The following is a 9,540-nucleotide window of genomic DNA, read 5'->3' as shown; positions in this document are numbered from 1 at the left end:
ACGATTGAGATCTCTCGTCCTTTGTTTGAGTGATAATAGTCTGTACATTTTTTCCTGTAGATACAAATGGGTAAAGAGAGACCCATTTCTTCATTTTTCAAGAAAAAAAGAGACGACAGACCTATTATTGAGCAACCATCGATTCCAGCAAACTTAGTTGAATTAGAACCAAGGCAATATGAATACCAAGCAGATGAAGGTGAATGTGAACCTATTGTATTTCGAGGAATTGAATTCCTACAACGAGATCCAGCATCATGCTGACAAATTTGGGAGTATCCAAGTAACCAGCAAGATGAAGTACGACGGGCATATTTGAATTAGGTCCAATGCAACCTAAACTTAAACATACAAGAGTTTTGGACGATAGGGTCATAAGCGCCATTTCCTGTACAATTGGTTTAGTGATTTTCCATCTTGGCTGGAGTACACAGAGAGCAATGGTCGTGCATATTATCTTCTTTGCCTTTGTGTCCAGCAAAAATATAAAGAAAAGAAGTGGCTTTGATGTCTTCACAGCACAAGGCTTTGACAGCTCAAGAAAGTTAATAATGGCAAAAATTGTGGATTCTTGGTTCACATAGGATCTGATCCTTGCTCAACACACAACAATGCAGTCACGGAATGTCATAAACCTGTTGAATCAACCAAATCATGTTAATAATATTATCGAGGTGGCTAGCAATCAAGAGAAAGAAAGAAATCGTCTACGCCTGAGAGCAATCAATTGCAGCTGTCAGGTGGTTAACATTTCAATCTTGTTCTTTTAGACACCATGATGAGACACCATCAGTCAAAAAATAGAGGGAACTTTGTTGAAATATTAAAACTTCTTGCTGAATTTAATCCTGAAATTGCAAGTGTTGTGTTAGAGAATGCTCCACAATTTGCAAAGTACACATCACCTGATATCCAAAAGGAAATCTTGAGTATTTTTTGCAATGAAAGTCAGGAAGCATATACATGAGGAAATCGGGGATGCATTGTTCTCTATTCTTGTGGATGAAACATTGATGTTGCCAAAAGAGAGCAAATGGCAATTTTTTTCAGATTTGTGGATAATGATGGTATTGTACAAGAACGGTTCTTTGACTTGATACATGTGAAGAACACCAAAGCACTAACATTGAAGAAAGAATTATCTTATCTATTGTCCAGCTATGCCTTTGATGTGCAGAACCTTTGAGGTCAAGGTTATGATGGCGCTAGCAACATGAAGGGAGAGTTAGGTAAATGGGGTTGCAAGCACTTTTTCTCAAAGAATGCCCTTATGCATATTATGTTCACTGCTATGCCCATCATCTACAACTTGCTCTTGTTGCTGCATCAAAGGATGTGGTTCCTGTTACCCAATTTTTCTAGAAATTGGTTTTTATTGTAAACACTGTTGACTCATCATCTAAGTGTTCATGATGAGCTCCATGACGCCCAATGGATGAACTTGCAAGCTTACTAGCTATTGATGAGGCTTGAGACAGGACAAGGAGCAAATCAAATCTGCTCTTCTAAAACATCCAGGATATACAAGGTGGGGTTCACACTTAGGTTCTATGCTAGCCTTATGGATTTGTTCAATCCTGTGAGTTCAGTTCTACAAAATTTAGCTTCTGACTCATCAGCTGGTGCAAACCGTGCCGATGGTGATACTGCTTTCAACTACTTGACATCTTTAGAGTTTGTATTTGTCCTGCTGATGATGAGAGAAATAATGGAGATCACAGAACAACTAGGTCAGGCTTTACAAAACAAAACACAAGACAAAGTGAATGCTACTCGACTTGTGCAATCCACAAAAGTTCTACTTGAAGAAATGAGATCAGATGATGGATGGGAAAATTTTATTTCTGGCATTGTTGAGTTATGTTTGGGTCATGAAATTGACATTCCAGATATGGAAGCAACATACATTATGCATGGTGGTCATGCTCGTCGTCAACCAGATCATTTTACCAATGACCGATATTTTCGAGTGGAGATATTTCGGGCAACAATTGATACTCAGCTAGCTAAATTGAACCTGAAGTTCAATGAGAAGGTGATGGACCTTTTGTCCATTAGCACTACATTAATACCAAAAAACATATTTCCATCTTTCAGTGCTAGTGAGATATGCAAAGTGGTTGAGAAGTACTACCCAACAGATTTCAACCAACAAGAGAAGCTTAGATTAGAGTATCAGTTGAAGCATTTTGTTGTTGATGCTTCCAACAGTGAAGAGCTAAAAAATATTACAACCATAGCTGAGCTATGTTGATGCCTTGTTGCCACAGGACACCATAGGACTTCTAACATGATCGATAGATGCTTCGTTCGGTTGCTGCTTACTCTTCCAGTTTCAACAGCTAGTGCTGAGCGTGTTTTTTTCTATCTTGAAGATCACTAAGACAAGACTATGAAACAAGATGGAAGATGAATTTCTTGCCAATAACTTGGTAGTACACATAGAAGGCGAGAACGCAAGAGACTACAACTATGAAGATATAATTACTGATATCCGGAATTTGAAGAAAAGAAAAGTGGACTTTTAACGAGTGCTAGTTCTAATTTCCAGAATTTGAAGAAAAGAAAAGTGGACTTTTAACGAGTGCTAGTTCTATGGGTTACTTGTCTTTTGGTATATATATATATATATATATAATATATATATATATATATATATATATATATATACTAATATGATACTGTAATGGGTATCCTATGGACAATAGACCATGGTCACCTGTGTTTTGTTAACTGTGACCTAATTATAGTAGTATAGAATTAAAACTTATTTCTATGGAACTTGTGTACATGTTGGTCAGTTAGTCTATATGGTCTGGATTTGACAAATGCCCCCCTGTATTTGGCTCCAAGCTCCGCCACTGCCGACCCCAACCTTTCTTTTTGGGTGCATTAACATTCATTCATCCATTCATTCATACATTCATCCATACATTCACCCATACATCCAAGCATTGCATATGCAATTGCTGCATCACAATGCTTCGCATAGCGTCATGAAGCGATAGTCATCTTATTTGATATGAGCGGCGACCGACCGAGGTTCGAAGGCCGACCCACGAAGGGCTAGAGGCCGCCTCGCGTCAAATAGAGCAGGGGAGAAAAGCCGAGATGAGCCCCAGCAGTCCTTGCCCGACCCCGCTCAGAAGTGGACAGGGACATGTTGACCTTTCTTGTTCAATCCTAACCTCGAACCAAGCCCATAGAATCTCCATTGAGGAGAGGCCAGCGGACACCTGAGTCGCTCTTTGAAGTGACACGAGCATCTATCGGGAGGCAGGTTAAGGAGCAATGGAATGCCACATGAGGGCTATGCTGACCCGTCAGTAGATGATGGACCCAGATTCCACTCGGACATGCCCGTTAGCGAGCTCAACGAGCGCGACACTTGAGCCAACGAGGCAAGTGTCGTTAGCTCAGCCCCTTTGGTTGCGGAAACCGAGGACTGGGTGATGCATGAAATTCGGCCGACCCCTACCGAGCCCCACGGGGCTCAGGGGCTCGAGACATCGAGCCTAAATTAGGAGTCCAACTGACCAGGGTTCGAAGGCCAGCCTACGAAGGGCCCGAGGCCGCCTTGAGTCGAATAGAGCCGGGGAGAAAACATGGATGAGCCCCAGGCCTTCGCCCGACCCGCTTAGAAGCAGATATCGTCATCTCAACCTTCTCATTCGATCCTAACCTCAAGCCAAGCCCACAGAATCCCCATTAAGGGGAGGCCATCGGGCCACCTAAGTCGCTCTCCGGAGCGACACAGGCATCTGCCGAGAGGCGGGTTAAGGAGCAGTGGCGAAGAAGTCCACAGCCACGATCGGTACCACCAATCGCTTAGGTTTCCTACCTCCGTAGCTCTGCCGTCATTGAGCCCGCATCCATCCAGCCCCACCTCCAATGGATCCATGGTGTTGTTCCGACATCACCTTCCAGCGCATGGAGGACTCGTTCATCGCGGACTTCTCCACGCACGGACCTCGACCGAGGAGTGGCTGCTGCCCGGCGAGGAGGACTCGCCGTCACCGCCTAGTGGCTATGGGTGTCGTTCGCACACTTCCATGAGCGTGGGTTCACGACCCCTGCCCATAGATTTCTTCAGGGCTGCTGCACTACTACAAGATTGAGCTGCAGCATCTCAATCCCAATGGGAACCAGCACATGGCAGCATTCGTCACCCTATGTGAGGGATTCATAGGGATTAGCGCCCATTACGCGACTTTGGAGGTACTTCTTCGCCGTCACCCTCTAGAAGAAGAGGGAGAAAAGTGGTAGGCAGGAGCTACATATGCCAATGGGGTACGCCGGCATCCAACTCCAAAACAATTGGGTCGGCGAGTACCCACCCATGCGGCCCTCGATGTCCAACAAGGGGTGGCACTCATAGAGTTCACCGGGCGCCTGATCAAAGAGGCCCCAGAGTCGTGGAGGAAGTGGGGTGTCTTGGAGAATGGCCTAAAGGGGTCAGGCATCATCGGGGCCTACCACACAAGGAGGGTGGCACCGATGATGACGGCGTGCTCCCGCTATATGCGATGGCGTCCGAGGCATCGTTCGATGAAATGGCGCTCGCCGAGGGGACGCTCCCCAACTCCAAGATCACACAACGCATCAAGGAGGCGATGGAGCCTTTGCGGGATGACATGGGTGCCACCCTCGACTTCGTTTACCCGGTGCCGGGGCATCCTCCGATGCGGCCGGAGCTAGGCCACATCGTCTTTGTAAGTGTCCCTTTCTCTTGCCTTTTCTTCAATTGGTTTCCCGACCCCCTGATACTAACTTTGAGAGGGGCGGGCTAGCTGAGGTACCTCATCCTCATGGATCACCTGGCACCATTGCTGAGGGATTCGGCCGTGAGGACGGCAAATCATGCCGAGGGTGAGCGGCTGAGGAAGGCGGGAGGACAAGAAGAGGAAGAAGCAGCGAAAGTTGCAGGCACAGGAACGAGGGGAGGGCACTGATAGCGATGATGATGATGATGACGATGACGAGGCAGCCGATGACATTGAGTGGGACAACATAGAGAATGAGCATGCGCTAATAGGTATTGGTTCATCCTTGTAGGCGTTGGGACTCTTCTTGTCCCACGGAGGGGGGGGGTACGTGCGGGGAGCCAGCGGAGATGGTCCGTACCGTCGGCCTACCCCAAGAGCCAATAGGGGTGGGTGGCTCTGCTGTCACGCCCGAGGTGCTAGCGGAGGCGGGTGGCTCTGCCATCGTGCCCCAGGAACCAAGGGGAGCGAGCCCCTCTTCCCAGGAGCAGGGGCGGGCTCAAAATGGTCTCATTCTGATGAGGTGGAGCAAAGGTCGGGGGGTTCACCCCCAAATGCATCTACCACCCGACGGCGCTGAGGTGAGTTGTCACTCTATTTTTCTTGCTTTGGTCAGATTTCATCGTGACTTATGTTTTTTGTCCTTTGCAGCATCGACAGGCAGGGGAATCCTTTGGCGCTGGCGCCAAAAAAGAGCATCGCCCTCCAATCGAGGCAGCAACCGTCGGCTGGCGCCATGCCCATTTTGGGCAGGAGCAGCACCGGTGGGACCATGTTGCTGGCCTGTCGGGCGGCGCCCGTGGTGGTGCCTGTGCCCTTAGTGGGACGGGCGGACGCAAGCGTTAAGGGGTGCCCTTGGAGGTTGCGGAGCAGATAGTGATGGCTGCGATACCACTGCTGACAATAGGGTGGACGGGGCTACCGACCACGCTTGTGGCATAGACCGTGGCAGGCGCAATGTAGCTGGTCATGACCCTACCAATGCAGGTGGGAGGGTGGCAGCGGCTGTGACAGACGGGTCATAGCCAGGCATGATCGTAGTGGCGCCTAAGGCACCGAAGACCCGCACCGTCAGCAGCCCAAGCGACGGTGCCTGGCGTGGACGAATGGAGGGGGACGCGGCCGAGATGTCCTGGGTGGAGTATGGTGCTAGGAGAGGGGTTGGCGTCCGTACCGTTGACCCCTTCCGTCATCGGAGGGGGTGTCCCGGCGGGGATGTTACAGCGAGAGGGGTCGACGGTGCTTGGAGCCGGCGGAGAGTTGTCCTAGCCCTGACATCGGTGGGCAGGGACTCGCCTACGTGGGGTGAGCCCCTACTCTAGTGGACGAATCCATAGGATCTGGTGTCGACGCATTTCACCCTTGCCGATGACACCGAGAGCATGGAGCGGGAGAGCCTCGACGTAGGGCTCGGGTCTGTGCTCGAGGCCTGAACCACGCCACGGGCACCTTGTGCGATGTCGTCGTTCCCTCCGGCCTGGTATTGCTTGGTCCTGCTTCTTTCCTTATCTTCCTTTTTCTATTTTTTGTATCCTGATCATCGTCTTCCTACAGTCCATCAAAGCTCGTAGCCAGGGAAAGTCTCAGTTCCTTTGTCAATAGAAGGAGGCCTGGGACCACCTCATTGAGGAGGTGCGGCTACATGGGGAGGTAATAGCTCAGCTTGTTGCTGCCCAACAGAGGGTGCCCGAGATGAGTCCCCTCACCAAGCAGGTGGACAATCTTCGGTCGTGGGCGACCAAGGCCCGTCGAGATGCTGACGAGGCCGAGAAGGCATTCGAGGCCCTGTCGGCAAGGTCATGGAAGGACGACGAGGAAGCCGCCAGGTCAGGAAGGAGTGAGATGAGTTGCTCTAGAGGGATGCCAAGACCCGCCAGTGGGTCCTTGACCTTCTGGGCGAGGTTGAGAAGGAGAGGGACCTGAAGCTAGGGGCCTGAGGACGGAAACGAAACTCACGGCCCTGTAGAAGAAGGTGGACTAGATGCCAACGGTGGATCGCTCACGGCTGCGCAAGAGCCGGATGAGCGCTCCAAACCAGGAGAGGGGCCGCTCAGAATGCAGCGTGGCTCACGAGAAGTGTGATTAGGCTTTCCGAGAGTGTGACCGGCCTACCAAGAGCGAGACGATGTGTAGCAGAAGGTTAGCTCCCTCCAGGCCAAGCTCAAAAGTGCGACGACCCAAAGCTGGAAGTTGAGAGCGTTTCTGTCGGGCTAGCCATGGACCTTGCTAAGGTGAGGAGGAATCTATAGGCAGAGAGTGACGATCTTAGTAACCTGAGCACCGCCCTCGGAGTGGTCTGCGACGACCTTCAGGTGGTGTGGTCGGAGGGGACCAGCTCGCTTGTGGCTCATGCCGTCGAGATCACAGCTCAGGTGTGCCAGCTCGAGAGGAATGCTCTTCGCGCTAGGGTCAATTAGTCCTTCATGATTGCTCATTCTCATTATAGAGGCAGCATCAACCTAGAGACGATGAGCCACAGCTACATGCCTAGCTATGAGGTCCACGAGCTGGAGGAGATGGAAGCGGCGGTGGCTCCCCTTTCGCATGACCTGTGTGAACATGATAGAAGACGTAGTTCTCCCCTGGAGGGGTTAGTCAGTTAGATGGGTCGAATGATCATTCTTGTAATAAGCGGATAGGCTCCGACCCTTCTGTATCGTTTAAACAAACTTGTCATTTCATTTGATCAAATCTGTTTTTTGTTTCTTTTATGTGAGAAAAGGGGTTAATGCATTCTGACCCTTCCATTTGTTAAGACCATAGAGTTTGAGGTGTAGGAGGGAAACTCTAATCAGGATGGTAAGCAAGAATGCCATAGCCGCTAGGGCATAAGTTTCTTGCAATCCAACAAGCCTTACTCAGTCGTTCATTTCCACAAACCTTGCCGCTAGGTTTTAACGTGAGGAAAGGGTTGGGTATGGTGACTGTTTCAGAAAGGGTATATACCCTTATCAGCCCCCTAGTGAGACCCGACCCCTTGCCGTTGCTGGGGTCGGGTGTCACTAAAGATCGAGGAGAGGATAGTGAAACTAGTAGGAGAAAGTGTCTCTTGTATTAGAAATGTTACTCTTAGTTTTCGCATGTACCCCCTCCCTAGGATCTGAGCCAGCATTGTGTGACTGCGCATTTGGTCTCCTTGCAAGTCCAACTTTCCTCGAGCACCCACGTATAGCGGGGCCGGTCGAGTGTTAGCTCGTCTTTGTGGTCGTTACCCCGTTCGTGGTTTCTACAACCGGAGGGGTTGAGCTAACATCACTTGCCTCGATGGCTCGAGTGACGCGCTCGGTGAGCTTGCTAACAGGCATGTTCAAGTGGAATCAGGGTCCGTCGTTCATGATGGGGTTGGCATATCCCTCATGTGGCATTCCACTGCTCCTTAACCTGCCTCCCGACAGATGCCTGAGTTGCTCTGGAGAGCGACTCAGGTGGCTCGCTGCCCTCCCCTCGATGGAGATTCTGTGGGCTCAGCTCGAGGTTAGGATTGAATGAGTAGTTTGAGATGACCCTGTCTGCTTCCAAGCGGGTTGGGCGAAGGCCGCTGGGGCTCATCTGTGTTTCTCCCCTGGCTCTGTTTGACACGAGACAACCTCGAGCCCTTCACGGGCCGGCCTTCGAACCCCAGTTAGTTGGATTCCTGAGTTAGGGTCAGGAGGCTTGAGCCCCATTGGGCTTGATAGGGGTTGGCTGAATTTCATGTGTCACCCCATCCATGATTTCTGCAACCGGAGGGGCTAAGCTAACGACACTTGCCTCAATGGCTTGACTGTCGCACTCGGCGAGCTCGCTAATGGGCATGTCCGAGGGAATCTGGGTCAGTCATTTGTTGATAGGGTCGGCATAGCCGCATGAGGCATTCCACTGCTCCGTAACCCGCCTCCTGGTAGATGCCCGAGTCATTCTGAAGATCGGCTCATATGGCCCGCTGGCCTCTCCTCGATGGAGATTCTGTGGGCTTGGCTCGAGGTTAGGATTGAATGAGAAAAGTTGAGATGTCCCTGTCCGTTTCTGAGCAGGGTCAGGCAAGGGCCGCTAGGGCTCATCTATGTTTTCTCCTAGCTTGTTTGACACGAGGCACCCTCGAGCCCTTCGTGGGCCAGCCTTTGAACCCTGTTCTGTTGGATTCCCAAGTTAGGGTCGGGCGGCCCGAGCCCCCGAGCCCCATTGGGCTTGGTATGGGTTGGCCGAAGTTCATGTGTCACCCCATCCACAGTTTTGGCAACCGGAGGGGCTGAGTAACGGCACTTGCCTCGATGGCTCGAGTGTCGCGCTCGATGAGCTCGCTAACGGGTATGTCCGAGTAGAATCTAGGTCCGTCGTTCGCTAACAGGGTCGGCATAGTCCTCATGTGGCATTCCACTGCTCCTTAACCCACCTCCCGGTAGATGCCCGAGTCGTTCCAAAGACCGGCTCAAGTGGCCCGCTGGCCTTCCTCGATGGAGATTCTGTGGGCTTGGCTCGAGGTTAGGATCGAACGAGAAAGGTGGAGATGTCCCTGTATGCTTCTGAGTGGGGTCGGGCAAGGGCCGCTGGGGCTCATCTACGTTTTTCTCCCCTGGCTCTATTTCAAATGAGGTTGCCTCGAGCCCTTCATAGGCTGGCCATCGAACCTCACTCGGTCGCCGCTCATATCGAATGAGACGACTACCGCTTCGTGACACGACGTGAAGCGTTGTGATGCAGCAATTGCATATGCAATGCTTGGATGTATGGGATGAATGTATGGATGGATGTATGAATGAATGTATGAATGTATGTATGAATGTACGAATGAATGATC

The 9,540-nt window shown here is 50.6% G+C and overlaps 1 protein-coding gene across 1 annotated transcript; it reads left to right on the top strand.

The window, feature by feature from the left end:
• Positions 1 to 1,462: 1,462 nt before the first annotated feature.
• LOC136534383 (uncharacterized) lies at positions 1,463 to 2,254 on the top strand. The gene has a single exon (XM_066526834.1). The coding sequence runs from the start codon at positions 1,463 to 1,465 to the stop codon at positions 2,252 to 2,254; it is 792 nt and encodes a 263-aa protein (XP_066382931.1).
• Positions 2,255 to 9,540: the final 7,286 nt, after the last annotated feature.

Source organism: Miscanthus floridulus, unplaced genomic scaffold (assembly GCF_019320115.1).
Source record: "Miscanthus floridulus cultivar M001 unplaced genomic scaffold, ASM1932011v1 os_1872, whole genome shotgun sequence".
Lineage (NCBI taxonomy): Eukaryota > Viridiplantae > Streptophyta > Magnoliopsida > Poales > Poaceae > Miscanthus > Miscanthus floridulus.
This window is presented reverse-complemented; position numbering and strand designations above follow the sequence as displayed.

Coding starts and splice junctions, on each gene's coding strand:
- LOC136534383 (XM_066526834.1), top strand. CDS start 1,463: ATGAGGCTTGAGACAGGACAAGGAGCAAATCAAATCTGCTCTTCTAAA.